Here is a 23,484-nt window from a genome sequence, read left to right as displayed (position 1 = left end):
TTTTTACCACACTACAGTCATCATTTCAGTACAGTAATGTCCTGTACAGTTGGTCGACAGAGTCTTTGAGCTTCTTTGCAAAGTGTTGGGAACAGTCTATCAGTTTAAACTACACAGTTAAGTTTCATGCAGTTACTGTACACATTCATAAATACTTGTAAAAGTGGAAGCCCTAAACCTGGGATGCATTAATAAAATGTTAAAGTAATTCAGATGATTTTGATGTGTTGGGGTGTGGCCACCTGATTTAACATAGAAGATCCTAATCAGGCATGATGGGGTCTAACATTCCTGACTCATGAGGCTTATGCCTGACCTGTTGCTAGTCACTGAGCAGGAAGAAAGATCTGATAGACCATGGCATAATGTTTCACGAGGAACAGATTCAAGTTAACCACAGTTGTTTTATATACACGTAAATACAAAATGTAAAAATGGATTATAGCAACAATGTTTGTATAATATAATTAACTAATTAATTTACATTCTGTATAAACATTCATTTTTAAAACAATAAAAGGTTGTATACACAGAAAGAAATGAAAACATTTATATTAAAAAGCTTCAGATAGATAACTGGAGGTTCCTTTAAGATAGAGACATATATTTTTCACAGAAAAAAATAAAGGACACAATATTTTGAGTAATAAAATACACAGATATCTTCCTCAGACTCAAGAAACCAATAAAATAATGATATTGCATTAAATGTGAATGCTGGTGCATTATTAGTTTACCAATTGAAAGACGTCAGTGTCTAAAAAAAGAACTTTGTGCCAAATAACATAACTGTGACAGCCAGTAGGCTGAATTCATGAGAATACATTTATTTGCACAGCACTTTATAAAGAAGTGAAGTTAGCATTGTTGTTTAAATAAACAGCACTTGACACAATATAAATTATAGTTTGCTGGTGATCCTAAATCATTTAAAAGATTCTCAGCATGTACCCTTCTGCCAGCACAGCACCACCTGGCTAACTTGTTGTCACGCCATATCTAGATTTTACTGCTAAATAAATTTCAGCCAATCAGAGCACGCGTTTCACCTTTTGTATCCTGCGGCACATCACAGGTAAACCCTATTCATGAATAACAGAGTTATTGGACGGTGCATGTCTGTGTGTGGGTTATATCAACAGACCTCTGCTCTCAGCCTCGGTGTGGTTACTTCTACTCTGATAATTGACATACACAGATGTTTGCCGTCCTATAATCCTACAATTGATCACATTATAAAAATGCCATGTTAAATAACAGTGGGAAACACAATAAATACAGGAAGCTTCTGATCAACTAATGGGATTTTCTTGAAGGACTGTCCATTGTACCCAGTAAGACCAAATGAACAGGCAATGTGAGTCAGTGTAGGAAATCTAGTACTGTCAGAGATGTGAGTTAAGCTACACTAGTGACGGTTTTAGGAATGTCACTGAATAAAGTCAACTCTTAAACTAAAGTCTCATTATTTTCAAAGTTATTACTTGGGTTTGAGTGATGTTGAGCATTTAAGTTAGATTTAAGATACTAATTACTGCTACTTTAAAATTGTTGCCTAAGAAACCCCATTTACTATTAATAAACTTTGTTTTTACACTATGCAAGTTTTACCTTTAAGGTTCAGTTTAACATTACAAACCCAATTTACAATGTTTACATTTTATAGCAATATTTTCTGACTTGCCTACTGCAAAGCAAAGTATAGTGTATGGATGAAGACTATATTTGCACCCTGAGACATTCGAAAAAAAAAAGGCATAACACTGCAGTATTGATGTCAAAATGGCATATTCATTTACAAGATCATACTTGACCTTTGACCAATATTTGACTCTTGTGCACCCCGACCACTTTCAACAAAATGTCTCGTTTTAAATCACTCAACAACACCCACAATTCGTGGTTTTTAGGCACTTTTAACATCTGCCTCTGTGAAGATTTACAATCATCCTCCACCAACAGGAGCACCAAACAAGCGAACAAGAAAAAATAATCTTTCACTCTGACAGCGACTAAAAATATAAACAAAAGGCTTACCCCATTGACACACCTTTTCCTAAAACACCTTTTCCTAAAACATACATTCTGCAGTTCAATATCTACCCAGTTTAATTCATTGATCCCGAATTATGAAAAATAATTATATTTAAGATTATTTAATATTGACAATGTATGTTATTATTCATTAAATTCACGTACAATATGAACCGTAACACCCGGTTATGTTTTTTTTTTTTCATTACAGATACTAATATCCATGTATTATAAAAAAATAGATGGGGTTCAGTGAGTTAAAGGAAAATAATTCCATCTCAGATTTCTGTGACAGTTTATAAACCACTCGACCTAATGGTCTCGTAGTTTATGACATCACATAAACCCTAGATGGAATTATTTTCCTGTAACTCACTGAAACCTGTCTATTATTCTCTCTCTCAAATATTTTGTTTTATTACACTATGTAACACAATTTTTGTTCCTGGGTAGTAAGTGTTATTTCCTAATTGCTTATGCCTCAAAAGTATAGAAAATGGCTATTATTCCCCACAAACTTTGCTTTTGTGACCAGGACAGTGATATTTCAAAATCACTATTTCCAATGGGGAAATGGGCAAATGTGTGACTTTTCGTTCACATAAAGTCAGAAAAAAACATATGAATCCAAATTAACATGTATTTATACTAAAGTAATACAAAAATGACTCCAAAAGATTTTGAAGCGAGTAGTTTTTCGAGATTTGCGATTATACTGTATTTACTGTATAATCATAAATCTCGAAAAACTACTCACTTCTAAATCTTTTGGAGTCCCTCTCTGGCTCTGGGATCGGCGGCTCCTCCCTCTCTGGCTCTGGGAGCGGCGGCTCCTCCCTCTCTGGCTCTGGGAGCGGCAGCGGCTCCTCCTCCCTCTCTGGCTCTGGGGACGGCGGCGGCTCCTCCTCCTCCCTCTCTGGCTCTGGGGACGGCGGCTCCTCCTCCCTCTCTGGCTCTGGGGACGGCGGCGGCTCCTCCTCCCTCTCTGGCTCTGGGGACGGCGGCGGCTCCTCCTCCCTCTCTGGCTCTGGGGACGGCGGCGGCTCCTCCTCCCTCTCTGGCTCTGGGGACGGCGGCGGCTCCTCCTCCCTCTCTGGCTCTGGGGACGGCGGCTGCTCTGGGGACGGCGCTGGCTCTGGGGACGGCGGCGGCTCCTCCCTCTCTGGCTCTGGGGACGGCGGCAGCTCCTCCTCCCTCTCTGGCTCTGGGGACGGCGGCAGCTCCTCCTCCCTCTCTGGCTCTGGGGACGGCGGCAGCTCCTCCTCCCTCTCTGGCTCTGGGGACGGCGGCGGCTCCTCCTCCCTCTCTGGCTCCCGGGAAGGCGGCGGCTCCTCCTCCCTCTCTGGCTCCCGGGAAGGCGGCGGCTCCTCCTCCCTCTCTGGCTCCCGGGAAGGCGGCGGCTCCTCCTCCCTCTCTGGCTCCCGGGAAGGTGGCTCACCCCTCTCTGGCTCCCGGGAAGGCATCTCCACCCTCTTTATTGGAGTGATTGGGGCATTTCCCATGTCTACCACCAGGTAATTAACCACCACAAGGGCAACCTCTGGGAAGGACGCTGGGTGGTGTTGTTCCTCTCACTGTTCCCACCTCTCCCCATCTTGACGCCACAGCGTGTTGATAACTATGGGGAGATCGTTGACGAGGTCTGCCTCAGGGTGCATCAACCAGTCCTAGATCTCCTGGGACGGGGGTGAAGGTGGTGGTGCTGGAGGTAGTGGGGTGGCGCCTGATGCCCAGGGTGAATACTGCACCTCTTCCTGGGACTGGTTGTAGGGGCATCCTGCCCAGTTGTGGCCGTCCTTCTCACACCGGCCACACCAGTTTGCCGGTGGCACATCTGGGCAGGACCGCCAACGATGGTCCTCCTTCCAGCACCAGGAACACCAGGGGAAGAGGCTGGCCGGGTCCTCCAGCAGTGGCTGCAGCAGCTTAGATTTCTTCAGCTGCTGCTTGTCCTGCCTTTGCCGCTGTCTGCTCTTCTTTCCCATAATCCAAAAAAAAAAAAAAAAAAAAAAAAAATTCTCCCAAAAATTCCCCCCCCCCAAAAAAAAAAAATAATACTGCTCTGAGCCTCTAGGTGGCGCTATCCCACTTCTAACATCACCAAATGTGGCAGGCTGGTGAGTGGATAGAGGCCCAGAGACAGTCTGGAATTCAAAAAAATAACTATTCTATTATAAACACAAAAATAAAAAGGCACAAGGGCCAAAACAAAGCAATTTAAACACAAATTAAAGCAAAAACAAACTGACAAAAATAAAGGTTTCCAGGCTGGGCAATGCCTTCACTGGATTCAGAACATTCAAAACATTCAAAAATCACAAACACCAAAACACCAACCTGCTTCCTCAGCTCCCTCCTCCCAAATGAGAAGCAGAGGCCTCCTTTTATGTCAGGTGGCTGGGTGCTGATTGATCGTTAATTAACCTAATCAACTAATCAACCCCAGCCACCTGAACATAATAAACCCAGGCAGGTAGGGGAAATTAACCCCATCCCTGCCAATTTAAAAAAGGCACAGACCCCTTTAAAGAAATCAGTAATGAAAGAGTTTAACTTTCAAGATGTAAAAAACACATTTCCATCTTCTGATTATTCTGATTAAGGCCTTAGTGCAGTTGAGTGTAATTCAAAAATTATATAAATCGACTCGGGAGCATTTAATAAGTCAAAAATAACCTTTGACTAATCCACAGTTTTCAGCAGAAACGTGAAATTAATGAACTGGAAAATCAAAGGATGATGTAATAGAAATGTTTAAAATCCTGCAGGCCTAACTAGTACTTACCATTTATATCAGTGTCCGGAAAGAAACTGTTTACTGGTCACTGACTGTTTTTAAAACAAGGCCCTGTCCACACTACATAACCAGTCTCGAGAACCGTACTCAAAACCGTTCTAAATGATCCAGCTCAAAGCGTCCACACTGATGTAACATTTCATGTTGAGTCGGGTTTAATGCATCCACACACTGTTAGACTAGTTCAGTTACAGTTCCTAGCAGCGCAATGAACAGTGGAAATTAGTACAATAGTATACCACCGTGCACTGTATTTTACTTTAAAATAATGTGTTGTGCTTCTTATTAATAGGGGTGCATACTGCTAAAAAGAAATAAAACAAGTATTTTGGTAAAAGTAAGTGTGAACACACACGAGTAGGGCTTGAAGTTTTCAGGTTTTATTTTTAATCAGGTGACACCCCTTTAAACAAACTGAGCTGATTCTGTTTTTCATAATTAAACAAAGCTGTTAATTACAAAACCATCTTTGTTTTTACCTTTTTATCTAGCCTGCACCTAATTCTGGTCCCCTTAATTTTATTTCAAACAGAGCTGACAAATTACGTGAATTGTTCATCCCCAATCCTACTTTTAACTTGCATTTCATTTTTGCAGTCACCTAATTTAATGTTGTGTTGTTGTTATTTTCCCCACTAGTTTAACACAGATGTCCTGACAGTTTTTTTTTAAGCATAAAATGAATACCCATATTGGAGGATATACAAAAAAATATGTTTTTCGGTATTACAGCGTCCACACTTCTGATAAATCACACTACCTGATGTGATCTAATTAGAATAGGACTCGCAACTACCCCATGAGGTGGTTCTCAAGTACGGTATTAAACGCTGCGTAGTGTAGATGCAAACCGTATTTAACACTTTATAAGCCGGTTTAAAGGCATAGTGTGGACAGGGCCTAAAAGAGTTAGGAATCTGAATGTTCTATTGCAGAATAATCTGTCTCAATTGAAAAGAAAGGATTTGGACAAGGGGAGACTCCCTGCACTAAACACACCCACACCTGGTACATTCTGCAGTTGAAAGGACTGTGCTTAAACCTTGAACATACGATTCCTACAACCTAATCAACACATTCACTACCACCAAGTCACAAATGCTTATTTTATCTGTGTAAATGTCTATTAAAGAAATGTTAATGTAAGTTAACATCAATTAACCAGTGATTCCACAAGACAGCTGTTGCTCTCAGCAGATCAGTCCAGGAACTCGTTATCTGTGAACATTGTGGGACAGGAGACGGAGGAAAGCTGTCTGAAGGCAGTTGGCCCCAACCCAATATCAACATGCGTGTTCACTGGTAACTCAACTCCCTAGAATCTCACAAAGCACCAGACATAGTTGTCCAGGCAGGCATGGCAGAACTTCAAACAGGAGTAAGCTATGGGAAATTACGAAGAGGCTAAGATAGAAACTGAGACATAAAACTAAAAATCAGGGTTGGAATTAAAAAATTCAGTGAAAGGACTTTTGTAGAAATCCCACAAAACCATCATATAAAATAAGTCTGTGAAATGTAGAGTAGGAATACAATTGCCAGAGGGTTTTAGTGCACCTGAGTCTCGATGGTGTGCATCTCATTACAGGGAGCCTGGGTTTGTTTGAACCCAGATTAGGTCACCGAGTGAAGTGAATGTGGTGGTCTCAGCTCAGACCCCATGGATATCAGTGCATGTCACGACAGCAGCAGACAACGTGGCTGTCTTTGAGGTCCAGGATTGCATGGCAGAGATGTTAAAGAGTGAGCAGCGGGGTTCAAAACAATATAGTGCTGCACGTCCCGACGTGTTAGGGCAACTGTTTAAATAACGCACCTGTAATGCTTCTTTTCGTTGTTAACATCCTGACACTTTTTACACTTTCAGTCTGTTTCAAAGCTCTTTTCAAAATGTCCGCTCTAGTGTACTGACAGTGTAAGGATTATTGCCCACATTGTCAAACAGGTAACACAGCAATAACGATCCATGATGTGGTGCGGAACAGAAAGGCCAGAGCACTTGCTGTTATGTTTTTTTTTTTTTGTTTGCAGTGATTTAGAGGACAGATCTCAAACCCCAGTGACTAAGTCTAAATGTAACTGTTTATTCTGCAAATGCAGCCCTTCAAATGCTTTAACGACACCCCGATACAAAATAAGAAACTTAAGCCTAAAAATGATAAATAACTCAGTGTTTTCTTACCCATGTGCTGAGCGTGAAATTTCACTGGTCTGATTATGAGAGCGTCTAGCTTGACTGTCCTAAAAACAGGATGCAGCAGTTTGTAGCCAAAATGAAGGATAAACTTTTTTCTGTGAAGAAATACTGATTTAGAATGTATCAAATGACATAAATACAGCTTGTGTTTTGATTTTTTTCAAAGAAATGAATTTGGTATTTAATGGGTTAAGGGAACAATGAATACCTGCTGCTGTTCACCACTTATGGAATGTAGGCAGGCGAGTACGTGAAGCTAAAGCTTGTCTGCTATATACACATTACACAGAGAGTCTAACAACCAACACATTGACATGATGCTTCCTTACTAAGGAACTTGAATCGGTTCTTATTTAACCACACAGCAACTCAGAGCCTTTGTTTGAAACTGACCACATACTAACATGCTAAACGTGGTGGATGTTCGTGCTTCACTCTTCAGTTTGCATTATTTTATTAGAGCAGGATAACATGGCTGCTGCCTTTCCTTTGCATCTGATCCAAGCCGCTCTGCTATGCTCTATGGCAAGCTAACACATTTTATATGACTCAGTAAGAGACCTCATGGAGTTCAGATCTGCTCTAACAAAGGTAGGCTGTCAGTGAAGAAGCCAGGGTGAAATATGGGATGGTATTTGTATGTCCTCGTGAAAGGTCAATACTCTTTCATCTCCAGCAGGTTGTGTAACCATGGTATTAGCATGCGAAATTCAACACACCCACCGCCCCCAGAGGTGCTCCATGTTTGCAGTGGTGTCCTAAGCAATCTCTGTCCTTGTTTGATCTCTGCTGTCTGCTCTATCACTCAGTCGCACACCTAGCTGCCACGGATGGACACAGCCACAAAAAATCCAAACAGCAATGCCCTCTAAAAATCCATTACAGGTTTCAGCACCATGTCCCTGGGCAAGGGCACTGCTGACTCGCACATTTATTGTAGGGCTTCCTCGGGAAGTTCAGTAAATAATTTAGTCATGCAGAGGGTACCATAACAATGTCAGCAATTGATACCAACATGGTATTCAAGTAACTTCACTACTAAACAAGTAACTTCATCAGCTACTCATTGATTTGCACATGGCAGTGCCTGTGAGTTTGCAATGCTTATTGAAATACCACGGCACATTTTTCCTATTTGTTAGAAAAATGTGTATTGCTGGTATGCTTTGTGCTGAGAGAGGTTGTGGCAGGCTGGCGAGTGGAAAGAGGCCCAGAGACAGACTGCAGTTCAAAAAAATAACTATTTTATTATAAATAAACACAAAAATGAAAGGGCAGAAGGGCCAAAACAAAGCGATTTAAACACAAAAAGAAAGACAAAAAGCAAAACTTACAAAAATAACAATTTTCAGGCTGGGCAATGCCTTCACTGGATTCAAACTTTCCAAACAACCAAAAAACCAACCTGCTTCCTCAGCTCCTTCCTCTCTACTGGGAGGCTGAGGCCTCCTTTTATGCCAGGTGGCTAAATGATAATTGATTAATTACATTAGTTGATTGCTCCCACCTGGGGCAATCAACCTGGACAGGGAGGAGAATTTAACTTCATCCCTGCCAGTATTTCCAAGGGCAGAGCCCTGCTCTGCCACAGAGGTATTTTCAGAATATCATGAATTTGCATAACCACCCGCTTGATGCACAATAAGATTAGAAGCATAATTCTTACAAAGTAACTTTCACACACTTCAACCCGTACTCACAGCTAGCCTGCCTTGTCAAATCAGACCACAAATCAGGAACATTTCTACCAACTTCACTCTGAGCCCTGCTCAAGTCCTGACCAAGCTTGGAATATGTCCAGAAATGTGGATACAGTCATTTCAAACCACTTTGCCATTGGCACCACACCAAATACAAAACCTAGTTGAAACATTCATATTTTACTGTACATGGCAGAGTACAGGTCTTGAGAAACTAAAATACAGTAAGTGTACTCACTGCAAGCAAAATATATTTTATTTGAAAACCTGCCCCAGCAAGAAGTAAGAACCATGGTAATGTAACTGGAGAAGGAGTGTGTTAGGAGTTTACACTACGACTACAACACTACTGTACGGATGATTTATCAGGCGATAAAGTGGAAAGATAAAATATGCAAGGAGAAATATTAACAAAATACTTGGATAAATAATTACACTAACAGACTTCAGTTAACCTTATATAAACTGTCTCTCAAAATGTCATAATATTAATATTTGATGCAAATTAGAAAACAAGGGGTTGGGCTGCTGCTAAAGAACTGTTTACATTTACAATGTACTAGTGAGACTGAGAGGAATCTGGGAAGTTAAATTCCAGCATAATACATCCTGTTGCACAAAAAACCAAAGCATTTAGGCTGTGATTATTTCCTTCTGTCACCTACACTTTGAGATTTAGTCAGTCACGGAGCCAATACATTGTCTGAATTATGATAATAATGTCTCCTTAAGATAAACTGCGAAACATAAGAACAAAAGAAACAGCCCTGTTAAAAATGCTGGAATTTATGTTTCAGAAATTGGGATTACTGAGCCAGCCAGCAGACCTTTTCATGACTGCATTTTCTCTCTTGATTACTTGATGTTGTCTTGATTTTTGGTCTTTTGGTGGCTGTAGAAGGGTCCTTCACTTAAAATCGCTACCAATGTGCGCTCGCAAATGATTTTGTTCATTGATCTATTGATAGCCAGCGAGGAGGTTTTCAGGGTTTTGCTGGAAGACGTTGTTATAACAATCTGCAACCTTACAACCACTGATGTATGCATATGTCTCGAGTAAAACTACAATATATATTAATCAATGCACACATTCCTGAATAATAATATGAACACCATTGCTCACAAGGTCGCCATTGTCCTATCCAACCGATTGAGTCTTTTAAAAGATGGGGCTGATTCACAACTGGGTCAGGCGTCCACAGAATCCCAATTCTGTAGCCACTGAACAACTTGTTGCCCTTTGAGTAGAGGTTAACTCTTTTTTATTTATTGAACAGATTTCACATGGACAAAAGCTCATTGAGATGAGCCATCTGGTTTTCAAGGACACCCTTGGATAAGCATAAAGCAAAGGCAGAGGTGCTCAGTTATGCACTACTCACAAAATAAATACATCAACACACATAACGTATATTACATTCTTAGGATCTTGGGAGCTGTACAAATTGGTGCCTGTGATTTCAACAGAATGATTTGTATAAATCAGTCAGGAAAGTCATACAATACATTATTTATTAAAACTGATTGGACAACAATACTACATTATACATATTTTTCACTATATTCTTTGGCCTCGCCATTCGAGGTATCCCTACCCATAAATGAGCTCACAGATAAGTGGAGAGGCTGACTGTAAGGAAGCCATGGGAAAGGGGCAGGACAGCTCCCCTCCCCTGTTAGACAAAACCAACAAAGCAGGTGGAGGCTGGAGAGGAGGTGAACTCTGGAGCACAGAAGGGGCGTAGTGGATCGAGATTAATAAATCTCTTCCTTGCCAATTATTGGACCTATTGTTTATCGACAGACAAAAAAGATACTAGCTATTCAACTGACAATTTTGTCCTAAAATATGCTTTAATATTTACATGATTTGATCTGAGGTTAAAGTGAGTCCCCCTGCCAAAACCATCATTAATTTTCTTAATTAAGAAGATCCAAGGTAACAAAAGGATAACAAAAAGTGTATTGCATCCTAATGTGTGGTTGCATGGATCTGAAATGAGATTTGGTTTTGCTGAGCAAAACCAATGAGCGCAGTTACTGTATTAAGTGTTTTTAAATGCAAACTTTCATGAGTTAAGCAAAGATGAAGGTCTAACCATGAAAGTTCATGATATTTTTTACACTGTGTCCCGAAAAAAAAAAAGCAAATTGATTAAACAAACCTATGCATACGTGACATATGCCCCAAATTCAAATGAAGGGAAAGTGAAGTGAAATGCCTTCATTTATGGGCTCTTACTATCCAGCTGCACACTGAACATGATATCAGTGCCAAGGGAGTGCCCAAACGAGTCTTTATCACTGACAGCCTTATAGATAGCCATTCATATAGTATTAGCTGAACAAGAAAAGACATGATGGACAAACACAATATAGGTAGGCTAGTTTACAGCTATGGAAAAACCTTGTCAGGTCAGGCTTTGCACTTTCTTCAATACAGTACTGTATGTTTAAGATAACTGGCACATGAACAATCCTTATGAATGTAGAACTGTTGATAAGGGGCTGTGTAAAATAGACATGTGATTCCCAGCTGCTGTGTCAGAAGCTGCTCTACTTGCCAGTGCTTTGAAATATGTTGATTCACATGAGAAGTGAAAGTGGCAGTGAAACTGACGGGATGTAGTTTCTCATTTATTTAAAATCTTTACAGATTTGTCACAGATCTCCACCAGCAAACTGGAAATTATTGTCCTTGTTTCTTTTTAAACACTCTTGGGTAGTGTTGGTGTTGAGAGTCCCCTACCCACTTTGTACTTCTATTTGAATCACACTAAATGTATTCAGCATAGCCGGGGGGCTGTCTATGTCATGGGACATGATATTGATGTTCTCCCTAGTGAAAACCGATATAAGAGTATTCATTTGTTTTTGCCTTATCAGCCTCAATGGTTCCCCTGTTGGTTTTCCTCATATATGACCCCAATATCAGAGACAGGTGTCTGCACAAAGCCTGAACAGCTACACTTAGTGTATGGTTTTATCTAACCTGAATCCCGGGTTATGCATATTCATGTTTCTAGAAAACACAAGGAGAGAGAGGAGAGAGCCTTTCTGAAAAGACTGGCGCGAATGTAAATACAACTTCATGACATAGTTCAGTAACTTCTAGGATTTTTTGTTTGCTTGTGTTTGTTTATTTAGTAAAAATGCATGTTCCATTTGATCCACTATGCTTTGCGTGGATCAAACGTTTTACAAATAGAACACACTGTCCGTTTGCCAGCTGGGTCATGCATGAGTATAAAGCACCAGCTACAGACTACATCCTGTGGATTATAAATGTTACAATACAAGTAAACCCCAATAATTATAAAGTGATTGAGTGCTGTCAGCCAGGCTTCTTCAGGACGGTAGAAGCTGTGATGCCAGCACACCAGCTGTGATTCAAATTAAAATTAAGCATGCCAAAGAATCTGCTTTTTTATTTTCACTTTCCTGCTCCTCAAGCCCACAAGGGAAATGGCTTCCATATGATACCGCAATAGAAGCACAATAACAACTCAGCTGTTGGGAAGAGAAAACAGTAAAAACTTCACCCAAAAATATAAAGAGAAAACAAAAAGATCTTCTGTAAATGACAAGGGACTTTCCAGGTCGTTGACATAACGTTACCTTTAATTAAAAATTAACAATTTTGCCGTATAAACAAATAATGCACATTTAATCCCTTACAAGTGACTTTAAAAAGCATAAAAATAAGTATAATGTTTCCCTGTGAAAACAACCTTTCCAATGAATACATATCTTATGTGTACTCAGTCCTTCTTAATATCATTTGTATGATGACTATTGTGCTCTAATGTTCTGTGTATACTGGAACTGTTTATCCATCTATCCATCTTTTGTAACAGACTGTGCCAGGGAATTCTCTCTATACTAAACGAAGGAATGCGATACCCAATGCTTATTCAATAACAAGGTTTGAACCTGTACTGGCACGGCTACCTGTTTAGAGAAAGCAGTTCCTTATTTGCCGGGGTGCGTTCCTGCTGAGAGAATGCTAGTGTGCGATTTCGATTTTAAACATGCATCTTGATAAAACTTTGCAGTGGGATAGCGAATGCCTTATCACTTTTTTGTTTGCACCAATCTCTTACTTGCAGGTGGCACAGCCACTTTGATTAAGCAAGTTCAACAGGGTTGAAACGGATCAAAAAAAATGTCTCACTGAAGACCGTGAAGTTGCTTGTCTGGCTAACTCAATTATCCCAGTTTTTACTCTTCAGTTTAGAATGTCCAATTGTGTACACACATGATATTACAAGCCGATTGCCTCTTTACACCCAGAGACAATGTCGAGCTACTGCCCCCTACAGGACAGGTGAGTTGACGATTCTGCCACGCTAGTCCTCTGTATTACCAAAGCCAGTAAGACGCTCCCTCTCTTAAAACTGTTCAGGACAGTGTGACTGCTATGTTTGCTGTAATTTAATAGTTTGCCTCAGTTTTGTGGTTTCACAAGCCCAGATTGGTGCCTTAGGCAAGGTAATCATTAGTGGTGATCAGGGTTTGCGAAACTAGACATTAGTGTCTGAAAGTTATGGAGGATCAATTAACAGAGCAAATAGCTTCAGATAGCATTGCCATGGTTCTTTTTCTCGTCCTTTAAACTTTTTAAGATGTTTGCAATCATGCTGAGTGGTACTTAATGCAATTACTCAAATACTGCATCGTGTTTTCACTGTGTATAAGAACTGCTCTTCAATTCTACTTTCCTGTCATAGACTTTAGTCACTCAAGCTTCTGTACAGCCGATCAGTCAAAGTGTTGTTCTTTTTTGTAAGTGGCAGCAGCTTTTGTTGTACAGCTATAGGGTAACACTTTAGTTTAGAAATACGGTGTAAGTGATTATAAATAAAGCTACGATTTTGTCAAGGTGGTCACGGAAATTGTGAAAATCGTGAATCTGAAAAATGTCTGAAATTTTAGAAATGGGTGTTAAAACACTTGATTAGGTGCATTCTTTATTTCCTTTAAAAAATGCATTATGCCATCACTGAAAATACAAATCTGCGAGTATCTGTACATTGTTTGGTTGTGAACAGACGCAGCACTAACGTGTAGCTATGCAGGTCAGCGGCTGAGACAGAAGCAAGCATGTCAATCGGCGAGAGCTAAAATGCCAAAAAAATTGTGAGTGAGCTGTTTTCTGTAAAGACAGAAGAACAAATGCATCGGAGGACAGAAGTTTACCAACTTACAGAGGCTTTCATTACAACATGCTGCTTGTTTCCAAGTCGTGGAAAACTATATTGAAGCTTAGTTTGGTACAGAGAATCTGCAATATGGATGATTTAAATTGCAATTGAACAAACAAATTAATGATGATAAGGAATCTGTCCAGAGACCTTATCATGGGTGCTGACGCTATCTGCAATGTAGAAAAAACACGATGACATCAGGTAGCCTTGTGCCACGGATAGAAGCAAGTGGCTCGTAGGCGACATCAATGCAAACCACAGAGTTTTTATGACGCTTGGATATGATGAGTTGATTAGTGGGCAGATTCTCCTTCCAGAAATAGAACCAAGTTTTTCCATTCATACAGTACTTATGTCGCAGATGAATGTGATACATCAAGCAGTGATGGCTCAAGATTTATGCACAGGGCTTTTGTCCTGTGTAGTTAAATAATTAATTTCGGGGAGGGGGTTCAAATCCCTAAAACCACCCCCTAGCTACGTCACTGTCTGAACTACAGAGTTACCAGCTACAGTATGTATTGGAGGCAAAGCGAAGGGAAAGTTGATCCAAAGTCTCTGATCACTCGATGGCGCTGGATCTTACTCATATAACTACTGCACAGTTATGGCTAATCTAGAGCAGCTGGGTTAGAGCAGTGAATTGCAGGTACATAGAACTAGAATGCTTAGATCATTAGAATACTGTAAGTCCCTTTTTCAGAGTGCGATGGGATGACTGTGCGAATACATATATTTAAATATAAATATCTGTATCTTTAATACATTTGTGTATTGCGTGCATACACGTGTGTATATGTATGTTTTTACTGATATTGCTTGGATGTATAATTGTTGTATGGTTTATTATTGAGTATGGTCTACTTAGGTCTTTGTATTAGTAATGCACTACTGAGGTGTACCTGTGCTGGCCCAGTGGGCACAAAGTGAAGAAACTAAACTAAACAGTTCTGTAGCTATAATCAGACTTGATTTAAAGTATACTGGTTACCATTTCAATCCTTTCTTCTTAAAGAAAATCCAGTAGTTTATTTCAGTTGAGTGATCGTGTATTAATAATCACTAATATCAGCCATAAGCTTCCGTTTCCATAAGCATGACAGCACCAATAACCAGAAGTAGCGAGAAAGATCTGTAATCCTAAAGCACTAAAGAAGCTTGCAATGTCTGCTACTTTTTAACTGATCAGTTACAACTACAAACTCCTAAAAGCACACAGGGGCCAATTCATAAAGCTTTAAAAATGTGTTTAATGTAATGGATGAAATAAGTTCTTGTAGGTTTTGAAAGTGTTCTAAACTAGTGTTAAAGAAACTGACAATAGTAGAACAGTTCCAGGCATGTGTTTATCTTTATTTAATCTATTAAACAGACTTGTATTAAATAGCATCTTAAGCTTTGGGCCCATTGCAACAACAGGGATGGAAATATGAGTCCAGGATTGAGAATGCAATGCATGTAGTGCTGAGGGTTTCAATGGTGCAAGATATTCACACCAAAAGTTCACAGGTTGAATAGTACATTTCATAACATTAACGCAAAGGAAAAGAATCTCAGCAAATTCAAACCTCTGGCTTCAACAGTGGTCTCGTTTCTACTATCAGTATCTGTTTTCTTTTAGGCCTGAAGAGAAGGAATGCATATGGAACCCCATAACCACCTCACTATTTCATGTGAATGAATCTTGAAGCACATGTAACCCACAGGCTTTCCTGCGTGTGATAAGCTTTAATCTCAATTACACCAGCTCCCAGGGCATTAGTCTAAAGCACCTTTAAGACCAGGGATGTGGCACCACTGCACCCTGAACTAGGATTTCTGAAGCCACAGTCCACAATGTTACTTTAGTGATGTTGAAGTGACTTTTCCTCTGAAGTATACCCTTTTCAGATGGTAACACACTGTCAGTGCTGCATTTCTTTTAAGAAAATCAGATGATGAAAAAGGTTATCCAATACCTGGCATTAGTGTAAATTGCTCTGATGACTACAAATCTGTCATATACTGAGCTTCAGCATAGCATCACTGATTTTGGCTCTGATGACTACAAAACTGTGAGTGTTATTTATATTCAGAAACGATTGTGAATGCAGTATTTTTTTTCATTTCGTTTATTTTTCTTCCAACAGACATTCATGGAAAATACTGCTTGGGTTTTTAGAGAGGTAATTGAGTTCCTATGCATTCGGAAACATGTTTCTTTAAGTGCACCTGATTGGACAAACAGACAGACTGACAGCATCTATTTAGACCCTGTGACAGAGATCTCCCTCTCGACCTGCGAGGGCACTGTGTAAAGGGAACAGAGTACCCTGGACTAAATGGCATGACAGTTTATTCTCAGGGTTAGGTAGAAAGGGGGCAAAGTTATGGCGCATGAACTCAATGACCCGCCGGGAAACGGTGTGGCATCAACGGACTGGAGGAGCAGATGTGTTCGTTGACCAAGGGGTCATGGGTGACATTATAAAAAGGGGACGTGCTAATGTGATCTGTTCCTTTGTGAATGGTTATATTAAATTACCAGAAGGAGAACCTGTGTTGTGATGTGAGTATTTTGTTTGTTTTTGTTTGTCATTAATTATACTGTTTGTAATTATCTGGACGGCTAACACGATCCAGAACTGTCACCAAAGGCCAGCACTAAACCCGGATCAACAACACTGCACTTTTGTTTACACTAAAGAACTGTATTCACCACAAGCACTAGAGCACGCACTGTGGACTGGTGTTTGTGTTTGTGTTTGTGTATGTGTTACGTGTGGGTGAACTACAAATTGGACTGTTATAATTTTGGGGCCAACCCGTGGATTACCAATAAGCAATACACGCCGCTCTATTGCTTCATTACCATTGTTATTATTTACTGTCGTTTTGCCATCAGGCCACTGGATTTAAAAACCATTAAACAACATTGCACCTGGATTATAATTGTCTGTCTGTTTATTAATCACTGCTGCATTACCTTCACCTGCACAAAGTTAACCCCTTTGCCACAGACCCATATTCTGATCTATCGATAACTTGAGTGCAAAAGGGTGGACATGCCTCATTAGTAACAGAGGAGATTTACACAGCAGGTAATGTATACTAGATTACTGTAACAGCTAAACATATACCTGTTCAGCACTGAACACTTTCCATGGTACTGATTCCCACAGACACCTAGCAAACGCACAGCTAGACCAGGACACACAGACCAGACACACAGCCAAACCACGACACACAACCAAACCAGGACACACAGATCAGGCACACAGCCAGACCAGGACACATAGCAAGACACACAGCCAGACCAGGACACACAGACCAGACACACAGCCAGACCAGGACACACAGGCAAACCAGAACACACAGACCAGACACACAGACCAGAACACACAGCCAAACCACGACACACAGCCAAACCAGGACACACAGATCAGGCACACAGCCAGACCAGGACACACAGCAAGACACACAGCCAGACCAGGACACACAGACCAGACACACAGCAAGACACACAGGCAAACCAGAACACACAGACCAGACACACAGCCAGATCAGGACACATAGACCAGACCAGGACACACAGACCAGGACACACAGCCAAACCACGACACAGCCAAACCAGGACACACAGATCAGGCACACAGCCAGACCAGGACACACAGCAAGACACACAGCCAGACCAGAACACACAGACCAGACACACAGCCAGAACACACAGCCAAACAAGGACACACAGACCAGACACACAGCCAGACCAGGACACACAGACCCGACACACAGCCAGAAACTCAGACCAGACAAGGAAACACAGCAAGACACACAGGCAAACCAGGACACACAGACCAGACACACAGCCAGACCAGGACACACAGCCAAACCAGGACACACAGACATGACCAGACACACAGACCAGGACACACAGACCAGAACACACAGCCAAACACACAGGCAAACCAGAACATACAGACCAGACACACAGACCAGAACACACAGCCAAACCAGGACACACAGACATGACCAGACACACAGACCAGGACACACAGACCAGACACACAGCAAGACACACAGGCAAACCAGAACACACAGACCAGACACACAGCCAGACCAGGACACACAGACCAGACACAAAGCCAAACCAGGACACACAGACCCGACACACAACCAGACACTCAGACCAGACAAGGAAACACAGCAAGACACACAGGCAAACCAGAACACACAGACCAGACACACAGCCAGACCAGGACACACAGACCAGAACACACAGCCAAACCAGGACACACAGACATGACCAGACACACAGACCAGGACACACAGACCAGAACACACAGCCAAACCAGGACACACAGCCAGACTAGGACACACAGCCAAACGAGGACACACAGCCAGAACACACAGACCAGACCAGGACACACAGCCAGAACACACAGCCAAACCGGACACACAGACCAGACACACAGACCAGACACACAGCAGGCCAGGACACACAGCCAGACCAGGAGACATCCAGCCACCAGCCTCCACATCCTTAGCAAATTATATGCAGCCATCTGTCTTAATAAATTATAAATCTTGAGCCCATTTAAGATTTGTTGTTGTTGTTGTTGTTTGTTGTTTCAGTGTGACAGTTGCTACAAAACCTAATCTACTGTATAACTTTGAACCCCAAATTATGAAATCTGACTAAAATGGAAGAAGATGTCCAATGTCTGAAAACAACACTGGTCTGTCTACTAGATCAGCTATAAATAAACTACGAAACCATTGTAAAAGGTATCCTCTTTTAAAATCCTGCACAGGATGAAGTGTAAATCTGCCCGCTCTTTATAAAAGCATTCTAATGTTACCTGACCCCGTATAAAACAGCTGCTGAACTGAAGAAGTCCATGTCATTTCTGAGGCCAAAAAAAACGATGTAAATCAAAATATTAAGGCTGAGCGAGTTGTAAATTGCCCCAAACTTGGCTAATTCGGCTAATAAATTGTCTCAAATAGCAGACGGGGCAAGATATAAAGTGTGGTTGTGTGACAGGCTGGCGAGTGGATAGAGGCCCAGTGACAGACTGCAGTTCAAAAAAATAATACTTTTATTATAAATAAACACAAAATAAAAGAGCACAAGGGCAAAAACAAAGATATTTAAACACAAATAACAAAACACAAAAGCAAAATTACAAAAATAAAGGTTCCCAGGCTGGGCAATGCCTTCACTGGATTAGAAAATTCAAAAACCCACAAAACCAAAAACAGAAAGCACAACCATCTGCTTGTTTCCCCAGCTCCCTTCTCTCCTAATGGGAAGCTGAGGCCTCCTTTTATGTCAGGTAGCTGGGTGCTGATTGATCGTTAATTACTCCAATCAACCCCAGCCACCTGAACACAATAAACCCAGGCAGGTAGGGGTATTTAACCCCATAACTGCCAATTTATAAAGGGCAGAGCTCTGCTCTGCCACAAGTTGGTTTTGTTGTGTTTGAATACCATCTCCACAGGACCTTTGGAGCCTCATATTTTACACTTTCCTAAAATGAACACATTCCATAGCTTGTATTCTGCTATAGCTAGCATAGGTCCTTGCACTTGTAGGTCCCCACAAGCACAGACACATAATAAATACAAGCACATACTGTAGCCAATATCAATATCATGCTATGGGGATGCTTCTCTGCATCAGGGCCTAGAAAGCTCATAAAGATAGAGGGCAAAATGGATGCAGCAAAGTACAGAGAAATCCTGCAGGAAAACCTGCTGAAGTCTGCAAGAGAACTGGGACTTGGGAAAAGATTCATCTTCCAGCAGGACAATGACCCCAGACACACAGCCAAAGCCACACTGGAGTGGCTTAAAAACAAAAAGGTCAATGTCCTGGAGTGGACCAGTCAAAGCCTGGACCTCAATCCAATTGAGAATATGTGGAAAGAGTTGAAAATTGCTGATCACCCAACTTGATGGAGCTTGAGCAATTTTGCAAAGAAGAATGGGCAAAAACTGTAGTGTCCAGATGTGCAAAGCTGGTAGAGACTTATCCAAATAGACGCATGGCTGTAATTGCTGCCAAAGGTGCCTCTAACAAATATTAACTCAAGGGGGTGAATACTTATGCAATCAATTATTTTCTGTTTTGTATTTGTAATTAATTTAGAACAATTTGTAGATTTTATTTTTCACATTGACATTATGGACTTTTTTTGTGTTGATCAGTGGCAAAAACTCCTAATTAAATCCATTTTGATTCCATGTTGTAACAAAATAAAATGTGGAAAAGTCCAAGGGGGGTGAATACTTTTGAGAGCCACTGTAGTTCCCTGTGAAAATTCCCATATCTGAAAGAATGCATAAGCTGCATAATTTCTTTAAAATCTCTTAAAAATAGAGACCAGCTGTTCCGAAGATAATAAATATTTCTGCTAAAGATCGTTCTGTGCAGGGGACAATGTTTTTTAATAATGACTTTACATTTTTTCAATGGGCTCATCCAGTTGCTATTTCCCATAATAACTGCCCAATTATTGCAAGAAACACATGCTCTTTAACATTAGCAACAGAGCGTGACCCAGCCGAGAGTCTAACTGAAAGCAATTCCAACTCTACCTCACATAGCTGAACTCTGAAAAAGAAATTCTCACCAGAGATTATACAAAAACTGCATGGGGTAGTGCGAGATAAGTGTGGCAACATTTATTTGTATGTAAATCTGCTCAGCAGTAAAAAATGAAAACCACATTCTACAGATGGAATTCAGAATGTGTGAAGTTACAAATTGTTAATTACAGAAAGTACATAATGTTCAGAAAACTACTGACTTAGGTATTGCTGAAAACATTCAGTATACATATTACTGTCTCAATTGTGGAGAAACATGACCGAAGTATGACTTCAAACATACAGTACTATATATATATATATATATATATATAGATATATATATATATATATATATATGATGGGAAACTTTCAAGTTAATCCTGTGTTTAAATTTTAAAATCATCTTGCCAGAATGTCACTTAACATGAGGGCTATTTAGTAGGGGCAGGTGATCTTGTGAGTCCATGTTATACAAACAAGATTATGAGATACTGGCTAGCAGCCAAAATACACAAACAAAGATGGTCTTCACAGAGGTAGGGAGGGGTTTCAATGTGATATGCAAACCAGTTGCTAGTCATCTCCATGCTTATTTTGCATATCCCCATGCCTGTACAATGTTTATACCAAGGGATTTTACCAGGCTTTATCATTCTGGGGATATCACAAGCTTGCCTGTGTTTTCAGTATGCTATATAATACGTTGCTATGATTTCACTACATTATACTGCAGTAAACATTTACAAAAACAAACATTGCATCTTTGATATTCAAGGTAGCATTTCTAATTTCCATAACCCTGAAATAGACAAAAACATTCTGCTACAAACATACTGGCTGGGAGGAGATACTCTGAAAAAGAAGGCGTGCCACATCTCATGTAGCACCTTCACTACCAAATGTACACAGAAGAGCTTTTGCTTACCTGAACAGGTTCTTGTGTCAGTTTCATGGGTCCAAAACGTACTTCTGTTGCTGAAACCTGTAAACAAGATCAAAAACACGTAAGAGTTCAGTGTCCATACCAAGATCCAGACTGGTCTGAATAAAAAGTGTAACATTGAATATCTTGATCAGTTCCCGTCACCTGAGACACCTCCACCAACATTGCTGGACATACTACTGCAGACTCACCACTGCTCAAATCCCTTCAGGGTTTTTCCCTGTTCATTTGTACCAAGTACTTACTATAGTTGGCTATAGCGCAACCCATTAGACACATTAAAAAGACATTCAATCCAGTGAAAGGGATGCGAAGTCAAGAGATTTGTGTTTTACAGGTTTCACTCCCTACACTGTAACATTTAGCCTTATTTCAATGATGAGTCAAGAAAGGTCCTATTATTCTGCACTTCTTGTCCCGTACACGTGAGGCAGCATGGCTAGCAGGCTGACGCACATTCTCTAATGTGAAGACTGATGCGTTTGTCTTAACTGACATTCTGTAATGTGAAGACTGACGCAGAAGTCTTTACTAACATGCATCACTGAACATCTGTTTAATTTCCTCAACAGGGGATCCAGGAATGTCACAAAGAGGTCACAGCGCACCGCTACACCACCGCTATGAATCCTGTCATCGGAGACTAGGTTGCATTGCTGTTACGCTGATAAAAATATAGCATGAGGTGGATGGGAATAATATGAAAAGCATAAATACTGGGATTTCTTCATGTAATGTATTTAGAGGCTTTCTATTAATTTAAATCATAGGCCAGCCTTTTGACCTTTTTGAAAAATTCTCTCTAACCTTATAGAATGTTGACAAGCATAAGTTAAAAAAATATATTTTAATGCAGGTTAGCAGTTGTGCATTCAGGTGAAAAATATGAACGATATTGGATAGGGAAAGCCAGGATCATGCTTTTCCTTTTGAACTCCTAAACAATGAACCTGTGGATGGTACAAGAAAAATAAATTAAATCCTAAATGGGGGAACTCCTTTGCAATACATCTAATGTTAACTGTCATTTAGAATCCATCAGGGTGCTTTAAGTGACAGCTTTGTTTCAACAACTGGATTCAACTGTCCTGCAAAATATGAAATAATTCAGGGGTGCATTGGTAAAATGCTTATAGACTTAAAATGGGCTATAGCACATTAATAATGCATGAAGCTATGTAAGGAATGCTTTGATGTTTATGAAAAGGCTGGAATTTGAAGGTTAATAAAAGCACAGATTAAACTCCCTTCAAAATCACAAGACGAAGGGGACAGCACAATCCTGCACAGGTGTAAAGCACTTTGCCTTTATGTTTAACTGTGTTTCACCAAAACTGACCCTATAGGTATAGTGAGTTCCATGATAATTAGAATGTATTGCACTTTTTTAGAATACTCTGAAAAAACTCACCAAACTGACATTGCATGCTATATGGAAAAGACTTAAATATTCACAAGTATGGATGAAAATAATGAAAATAATAGCCTTATATTAAGGCTAACGTGTGAAACATGCCTAATCATTCAGATAACAAACAGTGATTCTCAGGACACACCATTTCAGCAGCTTTTAGCAGCATTTCTTCAAAAACTCTCCATCAGAAAATGGTTTTGAAGAAACATCTATTTTGTGAACAATCACATAGCTCACCTTAACAGCAGCATCACATGCTACAAGCATTAATAAACATTGATTGATGCTTTTTCAATTCAGAATATTTATCTTCACGTAACTTTCCCACATATTTATCGCCATGATTTGCTTCATTGTGTCTTTTAATCTTGTATTATTTCACAAGAGACATGTTGCTTACAAATTAAGCACATTGGCTTTTCCGTTCATGTTCACAAAGAAATACAAAATTCCCCATTTCCCGTGAAACACACAGCACTCTTGTTCCATTTTTCTCTTCATGGATAAAGATATGATAACACTTGTCACCACAGAACTTACAAATTAGAACTGAAAACCTTTTTCTGGTATCACTGGTATTATAACTCAAATCAGCTGAGGTACTGCCGTCACACCC

The 23,484-nt window shown here is 40.4% G+C and overlaps 1 protein-coding gene across 1 annotated transcript in view; it reads right to left on the bottom strand.

Moving 5' to 3' along the window:
* The window catches only part of LOC121313606 (high affinity cAMP-specific and IBMX-insensitive 3',5'-cyclic phosphodiesterase 8B-like), a 43,934-nt gene extending 22,451 nt beyond the window's left edge, over nucleotides 1-21,483 (bottom strand). The window contains exon 1 of the mRNA XM_041246314.1: nucleotides 21,437-21,483. Within this exon, the coding sequence (XP_041102248.1) occupies nucleotides 21,437-21,463 (27 nt within the window). The 5' untranslated portion in view covers nucleotides 21,464-21,483. The remainder of the gene's footprint in view (nucleotides 1-21,436) is intronic.
* Nucleotides 21,484-23,484: the final 2,001 nt, after the last annotated feature.

This window comes from Polyodon spathula, chromosome 1, assembly GCF_017654505.1.
Source record: "Polyodon spathula isolate WHYD16114869_AA chromosome 1, ASM1765450v1, whole genome shotgun sequence".
NCBI classification, from domain to species: Eukaryota; Metazoa; Chordata; class Actinopteri; order Acipenseriformes; family Polyodontidae; genus Polyodon; species Polyodon spathula.
Note: the sequence above shows the minus strand (reverse complement) of the source record. Positions and strands in the feature narration are given on the sequence as shown.